The sequence below is a fragment of the Sturnus vulgaris genome, chromosome 6, assembly GCF_052056855.1.
Source record: "Sturnus vulgaris isolate bStuVul1 chromosome 6, bStuVul1.hap1, whole genome shotgun sequence".
In the NCBI taxonomy this organism is placed as follows: domain Eukaryota; kingdom Metazoa; phylum Chordata; class Aves; order Passeriformes; family Sturnidae; genus Sturnus; species Sturnus vulgaris.
The window spans coordinates 46,038,877-46,059,475 of NC_142248.1; the positions used below are offsets into that span (position 1 = coordinate 46,038,877).

Below are 20,599 nucleotides of genomic sequence, written 5' to 3' on the forward strand. Positions count from 1 at the left end.
CCAGCACCACTGGGAGCTGCTTTCCAGGGTAAGCAGGGTGCAGTGGATACAGGATGGAGGAGACAGGGCCACAGTGACAAATCTCTGTCACTGCAATAGACGGGATGGAGAGTGTCCAGCTGCTTCCCACGTGAGGATTCCTGTGGGGAATGTCATGAATGTGTCCCTGATTCATTTCTCTCGACAGCCTACAAGGGCTTTGACACTTCCCTCCTTGTTATCTGGCATTCCTCGGGCATGGCTGTGCTGGAGATGAAGTCTCCAGGCCAGGGAAGGGGGAAACGCTCCAGGAAGCTGGAGCAGAGCTTTTGGCTGCTCCCAGCCCGGATTTCCAGGAGCATTCACGGAGTGCAGCTGCCGGGATTTGAGCTCTTCCTCCCCTCCACCACTGTGGGTACTCCCACCCTCATCCCCCGACCCCAGAGCAAACCCTCCTCGGTCCATCGGCCCCTGCAGAGCTGGAGATGATGGATGATGGGACAGAGAAAGGATAAACAGCGCTGACCCCGCGCCCGGCCGGGCGTGCGTGGGGGGCCGCTCGCTGACCGCCTGCCAGCTGGGCTGCACGACAGATTTTGGCCGGGGGCTGCCCCTGTCCTCCCCCCGCGGGTCCCCTTGGATGAGGAGTCACGTTTCTTCCCGGCTCAAGGGAGCGGGATCCGAGGGAGCGAGCGGGGAGTGGCCAGAGCCTCCCGCCCACGCCGCGACCCCGGCCCCGACCCCGGCTGGACGCGGGCCCGGCCCCGGGGGCGGAGCAGCGAGCAGGGGGGGGATACGGGGATCCAGGGGGGATGCGGGGATCCAGGGGGATGCGGGAATCCAGGGGGGTTGCGGGGATCCAGGGGGATGCGGGAATCCAGGGGGGTTGCGGGGATCCAGGGGGATGCGGGGCTCGGGGAGGGGATGCGGGAATCCGAGGGGGGTGTGGGGATCTGGGGAGGGATGTGGGGATCCGGGGGGGGATGCGAGGCTCCTGGGGCATGCGGGGATCGGAGGGGGACGCAGGGCTCCAGGGGGGTCCGGGGGGGGATGCAGGGCACAGAGAGGGGATCCCACTCTTTTTCCCGGGACGCTGTGATACCCCGCTCCCCCCGGGATGCCGGTACCGGCCCGGGGGATGCACGGGGATGCGGAATAGGGGGGAGGCCTCAACCCTGGACGGATTTTGGGTAAAACCTGATTGGCCCAGAACGGGGACGGCCGCTGTTTGGCCACGCCCCTCGGGCTACTCCCCGTCCCGCCCCACGGGGCCGGGGTCGCCCCGTCCGGTCCGCCCGGCTCCGCTCGGCTCCGCTGCTCCGCTCGGCTTCTCCCGGTACCGTCGGGGGTTCCCGTGGTCGGTGTCGGGATGCGGGCGGTGCTGCCGGTGCTGGCGGCGGTGCTGGCGGTGGGGACAGCCCTGTCCCGCCCGGGGCTGCTCCCGCACGGCCCGGCCCGCGGCGATGCTCGGCTCCGGCCCGGGGATGACGAGAGCTCTCCGGGGCTGCTGCTCCGCCGCGCCCTGCGCCTCTACGGCCGCTCCGCCCGCCGCCTCTACGTGAGTCCCGGCCGGTCCCGCTCCCCGCTGCCCTCTCCTTCCCTGCCCTCCTCCCCCCGGCCGCTCTCACTCCCTACCCCGCTTCCTCCTCTCCATCATCTCCCTCTTTCCCTCCATCTTCACTCCGTCCATCTCTCCAGCCTCTGTCCCTCCCTCCTTCCAGCCCTCTCTCCATCTTCCCACTCTGCTCCCCTCCATCCCTCTGCCCCACCATCCCTCCTTCCTTCTGGCTTCTCACCCCTCCGTCTTTCCATACTCCCTCCCACTCAGCCCCTTCCTCCCCTGCCTTTACACCCCCTCCTCCTCCTCCTGCCCGCCCCTGTCCCTCCATGTGCACCTTCGCTGTCCCACCGCACGTGTTTTTCCCCCATCCATCCATCCATCCATCCATGCATTTCCCCCTTCCCGCGGTGTCCTGCCCGGTGTCTCCGGCTGCGGAGGAACAAGAGGGCTTTCTCCTCCGCAGCTGTTCCGGCTGCAGCTGGGATGGCCCCTGAGCTGCAGCTCCCTGGAGGATGGAGAAGCCCGAGGTCTTTGTTTTCTGCCCGGCCGGATGGGGCCACGCGGCCCCGGGGCTCTCATTGCCCCGAGGAGGGGGGGACAGGGCAAGGGGAGCGGCAGTGGTGGCACCTCTGCAGCTCCTGAGCTCCCTGCACCGCTTTCCCTGCAGGTGGGGACCAACGGGGTCATCTCCACCCAGGATTTCCCCAGGGAGACCCAGTACGTGGATGACGATTTCCCCACAGACTTCCCCGTCATCGCCCCCTTCCTGGCCGACCTCGACACCTCCGGGGACAGAGGGAACATTTACTATCGGCAGGATGACTCTCGGGACGTGCTGGACCAGGCTGTGGGATACATCCAGGCCGGGTTTCCCCGCTCTGCTGGCACCTTCGTGCCCACCAATGCCTTCATTGCCACCTGGGAGGACGTGGGCGCCTACCAGGAGCTCTCCCAGGACACCGAGCCCTCCACGAAGGTGAGGCCAAGGGGCTGAGCTTGGATGCCCATCCTGTGTGTCATGGGAGGATGAGTTTTTCTGGTGTGGTACCCAAAATGCTGAGTCTTTTCTTTCTGAGCAGCTGGAGGGTGTCTCCATCCATCCATCCTTGGGTGAGCACCAGGAGGAACATGGAGCTTTCCTCCTCTGCTCAGAGCTGGGACAGTGCAGGGGCTGTTGACCAGAGGAGGTTCAGCTGTTGCCTTCATGGCTGGAGGTGCTTGGACAAGGACATGGAGTGTCAGGACAAGGGAGAATGGAACATTGCTTGGATCAGATGTTAGGAAGAAATTCTTGGCTGTGAGGGTGGGGAGGCCCTGGCACAGGGTGCCCAGAGAAGCTGTGGCTGCCCCTGGATCCCTGGAAGTGTCCAAGGTTGGACAGGAGACTTGGAGCAGCCTGGGATGGAGTCCCATGGGAATGGAACGGGATGAGTTTTAAGAACCCCTCAACCCAAACCATTCCATGACTCTGATTCTTTTCAGACAGAGCTTTCCAGTGCTGGCAGCTCTGGCTTTGCAGGGCAGAGGGTGGCTGGGGGCAGCTGGGGGAGGCCCTGGTTTAGGTCACCCATTGTGCTCCTGACCTTTACTGGTGGCTCAGGGCTGCTCCTTCCTTCTGCCCCTGTGCTGGTCACACTGGCGAGGAACCAGCTTTGGAATTTCCACCGTGGGTTGATGTTGTGCCTGGAAAACAAGCTCATAGGGGGTCTGCCAGGTCGGGGGGGTGACCTGTGCTCTCCACCCACGGGGCTGATAAGGCTCCTGTCCCCAAAAACACTGAGCCATGAGCTGTCACATCAGGCTGATGACGTGCTGAGGAGGTGACAGTGACACTCCGCCAGCTGCAGGGACTCACTGAACGGGATGAGCTGCACCAGGAAAACGCTGGTGATGGACACCCAGAGCTGGGTGATGGGTGAGGGGCTCTCACCCAAAACCCAGCAGCAGCCACCAGGTCCCAAAGGACCACCAGGAGCCACCCCCCTGCTCCAGGGCCCTTCGGTAGTGCCTTGCTGAGAGGGAAGCCAAGCAAGGCAAGAAGCTGAGGTTTGGAAGGAGACAAGGCACATTTTTTCCTCTCATTTAAAAGTTGGGAAAACAGCTGAAGAGATGCCATCAGGGGCCTCACAGTGACCTCGAAAATGCAGCCTCCTCTTCTTTTCTCTTCTCCTCGTTGTGTTTTTTTTTTTTTTTTTCCTCTCTGAGAAGTTTGGATCAGGCTTTAAAACGAAAACCGGTCTCGTTCGGAAACGAGGAGCTCCAGGGAAAGCTCCTGAAATGCAGCTTGTGCCTGTGCTTTACTGAGCTCCCCCTTCACCAAAACTGCTAAAAAACTGCCCAAGCACTACTTTTTTTCCCTGACCAAATGTGGTGTTTATGGAAACGCTGCCCTCCTGCTGCTCAGAACCAGGATTGACTCCAAAGCCTTTCCCCCTGCCCTGGAAAGTCACGGCTAATCCCTTTTGAGCCCCAAAAGTAGAAAACTGGGTTAAGATGGGGAGCAGAGGATCCCCAGACTCCCTCTTTGGGGGGTCCTGCTGGGGAAAGAGGTCTGGCAGAGCCGTGTCCCCTCCAACTCCTTGGGACATGCTCCTTGTCCCTGCAGTGACATTTTCCCTGGCTGCAGAATGGGACAAGGCTGAGCTTGCTTATGCAGGAGCAAAACTTGCCCTTTTGGGCTGGAATTTGCCCTTTTCTGGGGGCTTCCCCCCCCCTCCTTCCCTTCCTCCCACCGTGCCAGCACATCGATGTCACCCAGCGTGTCCCCCCTCGCCACCCACCCCGAGGCTGAATGAGCCCTGCAGCTGCTGCTGTGATTTGGCTGCGTGGGGGAGGAATCCAGCCCCAGGGGCAGGGGGGTTATTCCACCCCCCACACCCCCCCTCCAGCTTTTTGGCCGCCTTTTCGGGGTCTCTGAATGCCCGAGTGTGCGACAGGCACAACAAGGCTCTTTATATCCCGCGGGGCTGCCAGGAAATCCAGCGATGCTCCGGGGGGCCCTGCGCCCCAAAATCAGTCCTGGGGGAGTGGGGATGGAGTGGGGGGAACCCTCACCCTCCTTATGCTGCTCCAGGGGGCGAAACTGGGAATTTAATTATTTTTATTTCTCTCGGTGGGAAGGGCTGCTGCTCCCAGCTCGGAGCTGTTTCCCGGAGGAGCAGGGGCTGTGCGGGGTTGGTTTGTCCTGTGCTGCCTCCAGACCCTCCCCATCCGTGGGTTGTGGCCGCGGTGCCGCTGCCTGGCACGGCCCCAGGGCTCGCAGGGCTGGCAGGGCAGCCAGCCAGCCTGCCTATAGCGGGATGTATGGGGAGCTGGGAGCACGGGAATGTTTTTTCCGGAGGAAACCGAGCTAAAATTGTTCTCAGGGACAAGCGGGGGGTGTGGGTTTTCCTCTGGAGCAGGGGGGGTTGTCAGTGGGAGGACAGGAGTGAGGCAAGGGTTGCATGGCCAGGGATGCTCGTGGGACACCCTTGCATCGAGGGAGTGGCCTGGCTGTGCCATGGGCCCCTGGGAGGATCCAGAGCATCTTCCCAGGATGTGGCACTTGGGGTTTGGCTGGGCATGAGCAGCCCCTGCTCTTGCTCTTCCCCAGGTTGATCGTGGGATGGTTTGGGTTGGAAGGGACCTTAAAGAACATCCATTCCACCTCCTACCTCGTGCAGAGACACCTTCCATTATCCCAGATTGCTCCAAGCCCCATCCAAGCTGGCTTTGGACACTTCCAGGGATCCAGGGGCAGCCACAGCTTCTCTGGGAATTTCATCCCAGCCCCTCCCCACCCTCCCAACCACGAATCCCTTCTCCATCCATCCCTGCCCTCTGGCAGTGGAAGCCATTCCCTGTGTCCTGTCCCTCCATCCCTTGTCCCCAGTCCGTCTCCAGCTCTCCTGGAGCCCCTTTAGGCTCTGCAAGGGGCTCTGAGCTCTCCCTGGATCCTTCTCTCCAGGTGAACATTCGCAGCCCCCCAGTCTGGCTCCATGGAGGTGCTCTCTGTTGCAGGGCCCTTTTGGGGTGTTTCCATGTCCTGTGGTGTGTGTGGGGCTGCCTCTCCCATCCCTGCTCCCCTTCCTTCACTCCTCTGCTGTTTTCCTGCCCCTCCATCGCCATCCATCCGTGCCGCTCTCCCTTTGGCAGCTCAACACCTTCCAGGCAGTCATAGCCTACAACGATGAGGACACCTACACCATCTTCCTCTACCCCAGTGGTGGCCTCCAGTTCCTGGGGACACGGCCCAAGGAGTCCTACAACGTCCAGCTGGAGCTGCCAGCCAGGGTGGGCTTCAGCTGGGGGGACGGTGATGACCCCAAAAGGGACGGGCTCTTCCACAGCCTGGCCAGCAGTGAGCAGGCTCTGAGGAGCCTGGAGAGGTGAGTGGGATCTGGGGGGCTGTGGGTGTGGGCAGGAGGGAGCAAGGTCACCTTCTCCCAGCCCTGGAGGCTTTTAGAACCTGGAAAAATTTGGAGAGTGAGTTGGGAGTGCTGGGCTGCATCAGGGGCTCAGCCCCACATGCACAGGAGCTGTTTTGGGGTCTTGGATGGGTGGTGCCACCTTTGGGGTGGCTTTTCCAGCGTGGCTGTGATGATGTTCATGTGTGCTGTGTCCACAGGGAGAGCAACACAGGAATTCCTGGCGTGTGGGTTTTCCACGTGGGCAGCGCCGAGCAGGTGGAGCCGGGGGGTGGCGAGGGAGCTGCTCCTGCTGTGCCTCAGAGCCCCCCTGAGCACCCCAACCCTGGCACTGCCAGCTACCCCCACCCACTGTCCAGCCACACACCCATGGCTCAGCGTCCCAGCCACGGATCCGGCACCCCGGTGCTCCTGGGCTTTGTCCCAGCAGGGAGGAGGGACACCCAGGAGCGGAGCCACTGGATGCAGCCCAGTGGGGACGGTGGCACCCGGCAGAGCCACTCTGCCAACCCCTCCTCCTACAGCTCCGGCCAGCACGGCGTGGGCGTGGAGGAGGACGTGCATTTCAACCCTGATGGTGAGCGGCCACAACCCCTGCCATGACCCCACGGGGTGATGACCCAGTGGGGACAGTGACCCAGTGGGGGTGGCTCCCTAAAAAAAAGCTCCTGGCTGGAAGTTCACCCCGTCTGGTGCTGGAGGAGCTGCTCCTGCAAAGCTGCTGCCCTTGCAGCTCCTGCTCTCAGCCCAGTCCTGCTGCTGAGGAGCCACACATCCCTGCCTGCTGGGCTTGCCAAGGGAAAAGGCAGGAGGCCTGGAGCGTGGGATGGGGTGGGATGCTCAGGGGACAGGTCACAGTTGGCCTTGCCACCCTCCCGGCCACCCAGCCAGCTGTGGGGCCGCCGTGGCACGTGCCCGGGAGAGCAGAACCCCGTCCTCAGCCAACTGTCTCCCAAAAATACCCTCAGGAATGTGATCTCCTGCCCTCTGTCAGATCTGCCTGAAGTCAGGCAACAGGTTCCAAACCCTCTGCATCCCGGGTGACTCTCTTGGGAACTGCCACTGCCAGCTGGCTCCTTTCCAGGCGGTGTTTTTGGGGCCAAGAAGTCAAAACACCCACCACCCCGTGAAAGGTGGCTTTGTCACTGTGTCCCCACCCTTTCCCCTCTGTCCCCAGTGTTCACCTACAGCGCAGCCAGCAAGGAGACGTGTGCCCAGCACCACGGGCGCTGCTCCCCTCACGCCTTCTGCACCGACTACGCCACCGGCTTCTGCTGCCACTGCCGGGCCACCTTCTACGGGAACGGGCGGCAGTGCCTGCCCGAAGGTACGGGGGGCGGGCGGCGGGGACGGGCAGCCCGTGTATCCGGGGTGGCCGCTGCCAGGAGTGCCCATCTCCCCACCCAGGGGCCGTGCATCGCCTCAACGGGAAGGTGAGCGGGAGCCTGAGGGTGGGCCGGGCGTCCGTCCGCTTCCAGGACGTGGATCTGCACGCCTACATCGTGGGCAGCGACGGCAGAGCCTACACGGCCATCAGCGGGGTGCCCCAGCCCGCTGCCCGTGCCCTGCTGCCCCTGCTGCCCGTCGGGGGGCTCTTCGCGTGGCTCTTCGCCGTGGAGGAGCCTGGCTCTGAGAACGGCTTCAGCATCACGGGTGAGAGGGGATTTGGGGTGTGTCTCCTCCGGGTGGGTGGTCAGGGGGTCAGGGAAGCTCTGGGGTTTTTCCAATCTCTCTCTCCCGTCTCTCTGTGACCCCTCACAGGAAGGATGCTTTGGGGTTGTCTCTACAAATGGTGCCTGTTCCCTTTTCCTGGCCAGGTGCTGAATTCACCCAGAGCCTGGAGGTGACGTTTTACCCCGGTGGGGAGACGGTCCAGGTCACTCAGACAGCCGAGGGCCTGGGGCCGGACAATTATTTAAGCCTCAGGACACACATCCAGGGTGAGGTGCCATTCCTGCCAGAGAACGTCACCGTCCACATCACTCCCTACAAGGAACTCTACTCCTACTCCAGCTCAGGTAACACCCGTACTCACCTCAACTCCTCACACACCCCACCTCGAATACCCCAAAAACACCCGAGACACATCGATGCTGACACATTTTCCCCACATCCCCCGGCTCTCCCCGTGCCACCCGGCAGCCGTGACATCCTCAGGCCAGCGGGAATACGTGGTGGTGGCGGGCACTGCCAACCAGACCTTGTCCTACCGCCTGCGCCAGAACATCTCCTTCTCGGGGTGCCCGCACGCGCGGCCGCCGGCGCGGCAGCAGCTCTCGGTGGCGCGCGCCTTCGCCCTCTTCGATGGCCACGAGCACGTCCTGCGCTACGCCCTGGCCGCCCGAGTCGGCCCAGCACGAGGTGAGACCAGAATCCATCGCCTTTCAGCTTCTTTTCCTTCTCTGCCCCACGGTTGGGATTGGACGCGGGAGGTGGAATTTCTTCTTCGGGCTTAGGAGTTTATTAATTCTCGCCTGTGTTGCAGTGGGTTCTGCAGCGCTTCTGGCTAACAAGATAAAAATGGAGGCTTGTCTTTCTCGACAAGGTCTTTTAAGGCCTAATGGCCCAATTAAGAACGAGCACCTAAATTATTTTTATTTTTAACTAAATAGCTAATCACCCGTGACCCGCAATGCGGAATTTTCTATCCAATCACAAAAGTACCACCTAGACCCATGAAGAGGAAGGTGAAAAAGAAAGACACCTCCACCCTAAAACCTCCATCTTGCTTTCTATTTCTATTTCTATTTCTATTTCTATTTCTATTTCTATTTCTATTTCTATTTCTATTTCTATTTCTATTTCTATTTCTATTTCTATTTCTATTTCTATTTCTATTTCTATTTCTATATATTGCTATATTCTAAAGCCTTAAATCCTAAGTTCTCCACCATGTGATATTACACACTTCTATTCAAACTATACATCAGTGATTCTAATTCTATCACTCAATTTTGGAAGCCTTCTCCACGGCCTCAGGTCAAAAGCAGTGTTTTCTTGGGGATAAGCTGTCAACACAGCCTAAAATTCCCAGTTTCCAGGGTTCCAACAAGCACCCACTCCTAATCCAGATGCCTAATCCAGGCTGCCAGCCCCCAGCGGGGATGCCACCATCTCCCAAAGCTGCTTTGTGCTGCCTTTGCCCAAAACCAGCCAAAAAGGAGGGGTTTTCCAAGCAGCTTGAGCTGAGGGGTGCCACTGGGTGGCACGGCCGTGGTTCCCTGCGTGGGACAACAGTGCTGCAGCACAGGATATAAGTGGGGATCATCACTCCCTGTGTCTCCCACATCTTTTATTCCCCCCAACATCCTCCTGTGCCCGCAGATGAGGCCGAGAACCCCGTGGTGAGCCCGTGCCACGATGGCACCCACGCGTGCGAGGCGCCGGCGCGCTGCCAGCCCGGCGTGGGCACCGAGTACACGTGCGAGTGCACGGCCGGGTACCGCCAGGATGGACGGGGCTGCCGAGGTCAGCAGGGCTGGGGGAGAGCTGGGGGGAGCTGGGGGATCTCTCCCCCATCAGGCACCACGGTGCTCACTGGTATTTGGGATGCTGGGATGTCACAGAGCCTCGCCAAGCATAGGGGTGCATCGTGGGGGGAAAGTGAGGCAGGGTGCTGGAGGTCTCTGGGGAAACGTGCCAGGAGCAAGTGAAAAAGAGGAGGGGGGAAAAAAAAGGAGAGAAGGAAAAGAGCACAAGCCATGGAAAAAATAATCCCTGCGTTTTGTAAATCCAGCCATCTTCGTTGTTGCTTTCTTATCACACCAAAATTCACATTGCAAATTTATCTTCCAAATCTGGAGTCTCTTTCCACAAGAAGCTGCCCAGTGCCACTGATGCACACACTGTGCACAGTGATGCTGGCGAGGAATTCAAGGATCCTTTCAATAAGGAACAGGTTGCTTTCTCCTAAAATCTCAGGTTAAGTGAACAACCTGATCACTCAATTTCAGGAGAAGGAAACTAAGTTTTAAACCACAGATAGTCGAGAATATTGGTGTGCCTTGAACAAATGCTTCTTTATCAAAAGTCATGACTTAACCAAAAGCAATTTTGTTCTTTTTTTCCCTTCTATTTTGAGCTGATTAAAAAGTTAATTCTGTAGTTGATTAAGTTCAGTGTCAGACATGGGATGGGCAGCGTGGGGCAGGATATTCCCTGTCAGACCATGAAAAAGGGGGTGTCCCACCACCATCGGGGTGCCCCGTGTCTCCTCCTTTCCCCAGACGTGGACGAGTGCGCCGAGGGTCTGAGCCAGTGCGGTCCCTTCTCCGTGTGCCTGAACGTGCCGGGCAGTTTCCGCTGCGAGTGCCGCAGTGGCCACCGGCCTGCGGGGGACGGGCAGGGGTGTGTGCGTAAGTGCTGACCCCAAACCGGGGTGTCCCCGACTCCTGTGCCCCATGGACATGCTCTGACCACCCCTTCCCGTGTCCCCACAGCGCTGGCACCGCCGAGTGACCCGTGCGAGGACGGGCGGCACCCCTGCGCTCCGGGGGACCGGGCGCGGTGCCTGTCCCGCGGTGACGGCCGCGCCACCTGCGAGTGCCTGCCCGGCTACACCGGCGATGGCATCCACTGCTCCGGTAAGGTGGGCACGGGAGGGACCCCCCAGCACGGCTGATCCCATCAGGGGTGTCCCTGTCCCCGCTGATCCCATCTTCCCCCTGCACAGACGTGGATGAGTGTGCCCAAAGCCCGTGTCACCCGGCTGCCATCTGCTACAACACCCCGGGCTCCTTCTCCTGTCGCTGCCGGCCTGGCTACGCCGGTGACGGCTTCCAGTGCACCTACGGTGAGGTGCCCGCTCGCCCCCGTGCCCTCTCTGCCTGGCACAGCTTTCCCAGCCTCACTCTCCTCTTTTCCGGCTTTCCAGAAGGGAACCCGCAGCGCCTCACGCCCTGCCAGCACGAGCGGATGTACCCGCGGGAGGTGGCACCCCTGGGTGACGGGCACGTGCCCCAGTGTGACGAGCAGGGCCGGTACCGACCCCTGCAGTGCCACAGCAGCTCCGGGCACTGCTGGTGCGTGGATGCTGCGGGGCAGGAGATCGCCGGCACCCGGACAGCACCGGGCACCACCCCCCCACGCTGCGGGAGCCCAGGTGAGTGACACCCTGCAGGGGTGAGGGGAGCAGGGTTGGCTCCTTGGGCATCTGGCTGGTGTCCCAATGGCATCCCACTGTGGCCCAGCTGCCAGCCCAGCCACAGCGAGTGGAGGGGACCCATAAACTAAACAGCCATAAATTAAAACTGGAGAAGTTTCACCACAGCACGAGGAAGAATTTCGTAATGCTGGGGGTAGCAGAGCCCTGGAAAAGCTGCCTAAGGAGGGTGTGGAGTCTCTCTCTCTGGAGATATTCCAAACCCACCTGGACACATCCCTGTGCCACCTCCTCCAGGTGACCCTGCCTTGGCAGGGAGGTTGGACTGGAGGATCTCCAGAAGTCCCTTCTAACCCTAAGGATTCTGTGACTCTGTGACCCTCTGCCCAACCACCCTTCTGGAGCTTCACTGGGTGCTGTCAAGTGGGTGCATCGAGGGGCTCCTGGGTGTTTAGGGTGCCCTGGCCCATTGGGTTACAGTGGCTGTGACCACTGGGCCACCTCCTGTGTCAACTTGTGATGGAGGGAACAGCTATGGGATATCGAGGGGGCTGGAGCAGGCTGGAAGATGGGAGAAGTGGTGCCAAGGTGCCAAGCGGCTCCAGGTGAGCTGTGTGGCACCCCCTGAGCCCGAGCTGGGGGCGTTTGCTGCCAGCAGAGTCCATCCAGCAGCTGACACCCTGCGAGCACGCACGGATGTACCCGCGGGAGGTGCCACCAGGGCCATCACCCGTGGGTGACGGCCACGTGCCCCAGTGCGACGAGCAGGGCCGGTACCGACCCCTGCAGTGCCACAGCAGCTCCGGGCACTGCTGGTGCGTGGATGCTGCGGGACAGGAGATCGCCGGCACCCGGACAGCGCCGGGCACCACCCCGCCACGCTGCGGGAGCCCAGGTGAGTGCCAGGGCAGCAGGGAGAGGGGGACACAGGGCTCTACAAAGCCCTGAGTAGGGTGGTGACTGTCACCTTCCCGTGCCAGAGCCCACGGAGCGGCCGCCCAGCATGTGCGAGCGCTGGCGGCAGAGTTTGCTGGAGCACTACGGGGGCAGCCCCCGCGGGGACCAGTACGTGCCACAGTGCGAGCCCAGCGGGGACTTCACCCCGCTGCAGTGCCACGGCGACAGCGGCTACTGCTGGTGCGTGGAGCAGAGCGGCAGGGAGATCCCGGGGACGCGCTCCGAGCCTGGCACCACCCCTCCCTGTAAGAGCCCAGCACCCCAAAGTGACCCTGCCACACCGACGGCACGGGCGCTGTGCCCTGCTCCAGGTGGGGACAACGCCACCTGAGCCATCTCTGTCCCCGCAACATGCCAGGTCTGCCCAGTGTGGCCCCGCCCAGTGTCCGGCCCGAGCCCCGTCCCGACGTGTCCCCCCCGGCCACGGGGACATTTCTGCTCTACGCCCAGGGCCAGCAGATCGGGTACCTCCCGCTGAACGGCACCCGGCTGCACAAGGAGGCGGCCAAGACGCTGCTGTCCCTGCATGTACGGTATCCTCGGGGTGGGGATGGGCTGCAGGGACACCACAGGGGGGTTGGAGTCTCTGAGCTGGCAGGGTTTGAGGTGGGGGTCGCCTCTTGAGGGTTGGGGTTGGTATGTGGGGATGTTGGCTGTGCTGGCTGCCTTGGTGGCATTTTGGACAAGTGACAGGACAAAGGGGAATGGATTCCCAATGACAGAGGGATATTGGGATGAAATTATTGACTCGGGGAGTGGTGAGACACTGGCACAGCGTGCCCAGAGAAGCTGTGGCTGCCCCATCTCGGGGAGTGTCCAAGGCCAGGCTGGAGCAGCCTGGAATAGTGGAAGATGTCCCTGTCCCTGGCAGGGGTGGAACTGAGTGATCTTTAAAGTCCTTTCCAACCCAAACCACTCTGGCATTCTATGGATTCAATTTTCACCTCCTTCCAGCCATCCCCAGCAGAGAGACAGGTCCCAGACAGGTCCCAGACCTGGGAATGCTCCCAAAGGGAAGGAGTTCAGGTGCTCCCAGAGCTCTCCAGGGTTGGTCACAGCCCAAACCTCCAGCTGCAGGGCTGGCCTTTTTTCCTTCCTTGGACTCCCTTGGAGAGTGGCCATGTGCCAGAGGAACAGGGAAATCTGGGCCAGGACCCTCCCTGCTCCCTGGGGAAGTGAAGGAACTTGCCAGGTCTTCCCTCTCCCCATCCTGAGGGTCATTCTCTGGGTTGACTTGGCTCTTGGAGCACCCTCTCCTTCAGGCAAAGGGTTCAAATCCCTCTGGATGTGGGTGTGATCCTGCACCAGCTGGCCTAGAATCCTCTGCTGCAGGATTCAGCTGGGAGGGTGCAGGTGGAACCCGTTGGAGCAGAGTTTTGCTGGGGAAATGGGATTTGAGGGTCATTCCCCAGGCAGCTCCCAGTGCTGGCTGATGGGCTGAGGCTGCTGCCTGAGCCTCCTGCAGGATCTCACCCATGTCCCTGTCCCCTGGCAGGGCTCCATCGTGGTGGGGATTGACTATGACTGCCGGGAGAGGATGATTTACTGGACGGACGTGGCCGGCAGGACCATCAGCAGGGCGGGGTTGGAGCCAGGTTCTGAGCCAGAGACCATCATCAGCTCAGGTGTGTTCCTGTCCCCAGTGTCACCTGCCCACAGCCACAGCTGCTGCTCCCATTGCAGCTCCGGGGTCCTCCCATTGATGCCTTATCAGGCTACCTAAAAACAGAGGCCAGACTAAATTAAGGGAATAAAAAAGCTGTTATTATATTATAATATATTATAAAATAATAATAATAAATGTTAATAATATTATAACATGATCATATAATATATTATTATATTATAATATATTATTATATTTTTACTTGAAGGGCCTTCAGGTACATTTAGAGCAGACAAAGCCCCCTCCAGGGGCTACACCCAAAATAGACCATGGGTTTTCACACTTTTACAAATTTGGTCCATTTGTATATTGGGGGTGAATCTTCCAATTACAGCTTCAGGTAATGAGGTAATTTACCCCAAATTTGCTCCTCCTAACTCGCTTTTGTTTACATTTCTCTGGGTCTGAGGCAGTGAGGTGTCCTTGATTCCCAGCAGAATGTCCTTGATTGTCCTTGATTCCCTGGAGAGGAATTGTTGTGTCTGACCAAAATGGCAAAGCAGCAGCTAAATCTGAATATGGACTTTAGAGTTATCCACTAAAGAATTACAGTATTACTGTAATTATCTGAAAAATATATGAATATATAAATATACAAAAACATAAAAGTCAAAATCTTGAGGCATGGCCATCCTTCAGAAGAGGCACAAGACCACAGCTACAATCCATTGGTTGTAACCATCAAAGCCTCACAGGAGAGCACACACACACACACATATATTTGTATATTTATGTATATATGCATGCATATTGTCTTGGTTTGAAAGACAGGTGTCTGCCAAGAAAGGCAGGAGCTTCTGTTTAAAATGGAGAATGTAAACCCCCTCTCTCCAAATTATTATAATTTTGAAATTAAGGGGCTCTCAGGCAAAGCTATGGGAACAGGAATAACAGTTCTTTGCCAGGACAATTCCAATAGCAATGCAGTATTGCAGAGAACAAACCCAGAGCAGGGGCAGAGGGAGAATCCAAGGTGCCCCCGTCAGTCAGGCAGGGTTGGTGCAGTCCCATTCCATGGTGGCTGCATCCTCCTGCAGTGACAGATGTGGTTCTGCTGGAGCAGGGCTCCTGCACAAGGTGCAGTTTTCCTCCAAAGCTGCAGGGATGATGTGCAAGGCTCTGGTTTTCCTCTGGGATCCAGTGGGAAAAGGCTGCTCTGCTGTTCCAAATCTCCCCTTTGATCTGGGTAGGAAATGCTCGGCTCCTGCCCTGGCTGGAGCATCTCCCAATGGGATGATGGAATTTGATCAACCCTGCCCTGGGACTGCATGGCCATGAACAGGAGAGATCTCCTGGAGGGAGGATGGATTGAGTAAAGTTAAAGAACACTGCCCCATGTGGATTTTAATGGCCCATTAACAGGAGATATCCCCCTCTGGAGATAAAGAACACTGCCCCAGCTGCTTTAACACCCGGCCCATTAACAGGAGATATCTCCCACAGAGATCAGGCTCACTGCCCCAGCTGGTTTTAATAAATGGCCCATGAACAGGAGATATCTCCCACAGAGATCAGAATCGCTGCCCCAGCTGCTTTAACAGATGGTGACAGAGCGCACACCTCCGGTCACATCGTGCTTTGCAACCCAAGCCATATTAATATAACAATTTTGGTCCGGGCATGCCTGAGGCATCTCCCTGATCGTGGCCATCCCCCAGCAGGGCTGATGAGCCCCGAGGGGCTGGCCGTGGACCACCTGCGGCGGGCGCTGTTCTGGACGGACAGCGGGCTGGACAGGATCGAGCGGGCGCGCCTGGACGGCTCCGAGCGCCGCGTGCTCTTCCAGAGCGACCTCGTCAACCCCCGCGCCATCGCCGTGGACCCCGTCAGAGGGTGAGCACAAAACCCACGGGGATCTTGGGGCCTTGCAAAGTGCACAACCCTGCCAAGAGCCCGGAGATGTTGGGAAGGGAATGAACCCCCTGCTGTTGGGAAATGCAAATTTAATAATAAGGTTTTATGGATGTGTGTGTATAATAGGTTTTTGAATGATTTGAAGAAAGAGTAGAAATAATAGTAAGTTTTGATATAGAAGAAAAGAATTGTTGAGTTAGTTTTATTAGCTATCTAGTTTTATTAGTAGTTTATTATTCATAATTTATTTCTTATTTATTTATTATTTACTACTTATTATTTTTTATTTATTATTAGTTTCATTAGATAAGAAGTTAAAGGGTAAAACGAGTTGAAATAGGTTTTTATGATTCAGGGCAAAGGATAAATTTATATTAAACAAAATATGTTTTTATTAGACAAAAGAATTTTTGCAAAGTAAACAAGAAAGAAAATGTTGCAAGTAGGAAAAAAAAAAACCCTCAAAATTTTCTACTGCAAGAAAAGTGAAAAATAACTTCCTGTGCAAGGGTGAGCAGCAGAAATCCTCCAGAGGTTTTGGGCTTTGCAAGGTGCACAACTTGGCCCTGCCAAGAACCCTGTGGTGTTGGGAAATGCAAATTTAATAGGAAGGTTTTATAGATGTGTGTGTATAATAGAAAGATTTTTGGATGATTTGAAGGAAGAGTAGAAATGATAGTAAGTTTTGATATAGAAGAAAAGAGTTGTTGAGCTAGTTTTATTAGCTAACTAGTTTTATTAGTAGTTTATTATTCATTATTTCTTTATAATGTATTTATTATTTGTCATTATTTATTAGTTATTATTTATTCTTGATTATTTATTTATTATTAGTTTTATTAGATAAGAAGTTAAAGGGTAAAACGAGTGGAAAGGGGGTTTTATGATGTTTTTATTAAGCAAAAAGATTTTTACAAGTAAACAAGAAAGCCAATGATGTAAGTAGGAAAAAAAACCTCAACATTTTCTACTGCAAGAAAACTGAAAAACAACCTTTAGTTTAAACTGTAACCTATGAACTTTTTGTAATTAAAAACCAGTAACATGAATATGGTAATGTTCCTAGCTATAATAAGCTATAAGTAATAGCAAAAGTATTGATGAGTTGTTACGTAATAAGATATTTTGTAAAGAAAAATATAGAGCAGATTGCAAGTTGTAATAGCAGTGGGTGTTTGGCACCATTTAATTAGTGGTTTTTCTTAGTCTCTTTTGTCTTCATTTGGAGTTAGGATTAAGAAAAACATGATGGAAATGAATTTTCTTGTGTTTGGGCTTGGTTCTTTATTAAATTTTATCAAAAAGTGCAGGAAGTTCAGCAGCACTTCCAGCCACCTGCTAGAAGTGAGGAAAATGGAGGAAGATGCAGCTGCTGCAAGATCTCTTAAAGCTAAACAGTCCAATAGAGAATTAACACCGATATTATTCATTTTATTATTTTATTATTTCATTTTTCACGATTTGCATCCGCCCAGGAACCTGCAACCGTGACAATTATTTATCCTTTTAACCCAATAACTAAATTCCCATGACCCTCAGTGTGACACTGAGTGACCAACCAGAAACTGCTGCCTGAAACCATGGAGAAGAAGGAAGATGAGCCCAGAAAGAGACACCACCCCAAATCCTCCATCTTACTATATTTTATATCTTTATAACTATATCTTATATTTTATAAAAACCCCAAATCCCAAACCCTTCCCCATGTGCAATCACACACTTCTATTTCACTGCACACCCGTGATTTTAACTCCATCCCCCACATTTGGAGCCTTGTCCAAGGGCTCAGCTCCAAAGCAGTGTTCTGCAGGGGGGCAGTGCCTGACAGCACAGAAAGCTCAAAAAAATCAGAATTCTGGGATCCAACAGAATTGATTTTAAACCAGCCTACAGCTGATGCTGACCACTGTGGGCTTAGCTCCTGTTACCCACGACCCATAAATTATCTAAATACAATAAACAGACCCATAAATTACTGTATATCTTCTGAATACAATTAACAGACCCCTAAATTACTGTATCATCTGAATACAATAAACAGAATTTTGAAGAGCCCACCTGGAGCCCCACATCCCTCATTTCAGCTCTTACCCTTGCACATCCTGTAGGAGGGATCGGCTCTGCTCCCCAGCCCTTTTTTTTTTATATATTTAATAATTCAAGATTTGGCTAAAAGTGCTGTTTTAGTAGGTTATTTTGAAAAGCTGTGCCTCCAGGGTGCTGTTGGGATACAAAATATTCTCCTCCTCAGACTCGCCCTCGTTGAGGAGCTGCAGTTTGGGTCATAAACATGTTTGATATCGTTCTGCTTTGCTTGGAGAGGTTGTTTTTTTTTTTTTCTTAATCAAATAAAGATGGTTCAGGAACACTGATAAGGGCAAAACCAGGCCTTGCTCCTGGCAGGAAGCAGGAAAATCTCCCACCACTCCTCACTGCGTGTCCTGTTTGTTGTGCATTATTTCCCAAGGAACCTTTACTGGACGGACTGGAATCGTGAAGCTCCCAAAATCGAAACTTCCACTGTCAACGGAGCCAACAGGAGGGTTCTGGTGCACACAGACATTGGTTTGCCCAATGGCCTGACTTTTGATCCCTTCTCCAAGCTGCTGTGCTGGGCAGATGCAGGTAATGTCCCCAAGGATGGATCAGAGAATGTCACACTGAGCCTTGAGGGAAAATCCGGGATGTTTTCAGCTCAGTGCTACCTGTGGGATCCAATGTTGTGCCAGCCGAGGTTTAGATTGGATTTTAGGAAATATTTCTTCATGGAAAATGTTGTTGCTCAGGGCAGTGGTGGAGTCCTTGTCCCTGGAGGGATTTAAAAGCCCTGTGGATGTGGCACCTGGGGACGTGGAGCAGTGGTGGCCTTGGCACTGCTGAGAAATGGTTGGACTTGGTCTTAGGGAGCTTTTCCAACTTGAATTTTATGATTCTACATCTTTAGGCTGAAAAGCTGATTCGAAATGTAATAAATCAGGGAAAGGCTCTTCCTCCAGAGGGTGCTGGGCACTGCCCAGGCTCCCCAAGGAGGGAAGAACTCCAGGAGTGTTTGCACAGCACTGCCAGGGATACCCAGGGTGGGTTTTTTGGGGTGTCCTGTGATCCTTGAGAGTCTGTGAAATACAAAGAACATATTTGGTGTGGCATTTTCAGTGGGATGGGGGGGAATATTTTGTTTTTGAACAGGCACCAAGCACCTGGAATGCACATTCCCGGACGGCAGCGGCCGGCGCCTCATCCAGAGCAACCTCAACTACCCCTTCAGCATCATCAGCTACGCCAACCACTTCTACCACACGGACTGGAGACGGTGAGCACGACAAAACACAAAGCCCTGCACGGCTGGGAGAGGAATCCCAGCCTGCTCCGAAATCCTGGAGCTTTCCCAGAGCTCTCCTGAGCGTGGCTTCAGCAGCACCTGCTTGTAAATCTCTGCACGGAGGAGTTGTTTAGACACAAGCTCGGCTCCCTGGGAGGGACACAAACAGTGGTTTGGGTTTGGTTTTGTTTTTTTTTTTTTTTAACTAAAACTTGGCTCAAGTCTCTGGATCTAGATTAGGTCCAAGGAAAGATCCTGTCCTCAGCTGTTCCCTTTTGCCTCAGGAACTCGCCTCTCTTCCCGCTCCAGCTGGAAGCTCTCACAACTCCCAACCAGCCTTAGATTACAACAAACACTTAAGAGCTTGCCACGCTTGGAGGAGACTCTCAGGGAGATAATCTCTCCTTGGAAGGCTCTTTTCTGTGGCTGCATCACCACAGAGAAATGCACTGACTGAGCTGGAGGAGGATTTTACAGGGCAAACTTCTTTCCACTTGTCCTGCAGGTGTTCAGACCAAGCTTTTCAGCTTAAACACACATAAATAGGTGAAAATCCCCAATTTTCATAGGTGAATAAAACACTTCTTCCCCTTTTTTTTCACCAGGGATGGGGTGATAGCTGTAAATAAAGAAACAGGCTCCTTCACTGATGAGTATCTTCCAGAGCAGCGATCCCACCTCTATGGAATCACAGCAGTTTATCCCTACTGCCCTGGAGGTAAATCCCACCCAAACCCCATCCCTTTCTGAATTCTGATGGCTGCTAGGTGCCTGACACACTAAAAATCTCCATTTCTCCCCACAGCCAGGAAATAGGAACTCCATTTTGAAGGAAACAACGATCTTTGCACCCAGAGGAGTTTCAGACCCAGAGAACTGTCGCTGCATACAAGGGGGCAGAAGTCCCTCACCAAGGCCAATGAAGTGCCCTGCTTTCCTGCAAAAGATTTTCAAATATTTTTTATAGTTATACCTCAAGACTTTACTACTGTATTTTTTTACCAAGTGGAAAATGTTGATATCACCAAAAAAACAAAAGGTCCTGGGAAGCTCAAGCCATGACTCGAACTCTTGCTCGTGCAAGATTTAAAATGTAGCTTTTTTTTTTTTTTTTTTTTTTTTTTTTTTTTTTTTTTTACTCCACTGTTTTATTTTATTGGAAGAAGAATGGATTCATTTTTCATAGTTTTGACAATCTGACCAAGAGGTCCTTTTATCCAAAACCAAAATAAATTAAGTGCCTATGGGAAGCTGTGGATGCAGTAAATTGCTGGGTCTAAATAACAAAGAGCCCTGAAGACAGAGACTGTGAGTGCTCCAAAATCCTGCACAACAGGGATGGGATGTGGCAAAGGCACTGAAGATTTTCCAGAAGATGATTCTGTGTTTTCACCACTGCCTCCATGCATGTCTTTTAGTATTTATATTAGAAGAATATGCTAGAATTGATCTGTTCATGCTTGTTGGGTCTTCCAAGTGACTTCCTAGACCTACCCAGTGTAGACCAATACATGTTCAGAAATACCAGTTATGTTGTAATGCTTCACTTTTTCTAGGTTATTTCAATAATTGAATAAAAAAGGTTGGTTTAAGTTTCCCTTTGGATTCAGTTTTTCACTGTTTCAGTTGTAGGGGAATATTTCAGCACGAGGAGGCAGCAAGCAAGCCAGGAGCGAGCTGTTCCTAGGGCAGGACCTCAGGAAAAGAAGATTTTATGTAACATTCCAAACACAGTGAAAAAGACACACAAACACAC

At 54.7% G+C, this 20,599-nt stretch overlaps 1 protein-coding gene across 1 annotated transcript; it reads left to right on the forward strand.

The window, feature by feature from the left end:
- The first annotated feature begins 1,264 nt into the window (after positions 1 to 1,264).
- NID2 (nidogen 2) lies at positions 1,265 to 20,440 on the forward strand. The gene is made up of 22 exons (XM_088166416.1): positions 1,265 to 1,537; positions 2,208 to 2,516; positions 5,675 to 5,907; positions 6,147 to 6,523; positions 7,124 to 7,273; positions 7,354 to 7,599; positions 7,764 to 7,964; positions 8,089 to 8,307; positions 9,271 to 9,414; positions 10,173 to 10,301; positions 10,386 to 10,529; positions 10,619 to 10,738; positions 10,820 to 11,047; positions 11,703 to 11,942; positions 12,028 to 12,249; positions 12,363 to 12,532; positions 13,500 to 13,629; positions 15,332 to 15,503; positions 17,992 to 18,149; positions 18,711 to 18,834; positions 19,449 to 19,561; positions 19,649 to 20,440. The coding sequence occupies exons 1-22, from the start codon at positions 1,349 to 1,351 to the stop codon at positions 19,657 to 19,659; spliced, it is 4,029 nt and encodes a 1,342-aa protein (XP_088022542.1). The 5' UTR covers positions 1,265 to 1,348; the 3' UTR covers positions 19,660 to 20,440.
- The last annotated feature ends 159 nt before the right edge of the window (positions 20,441 to 20,599 follow it).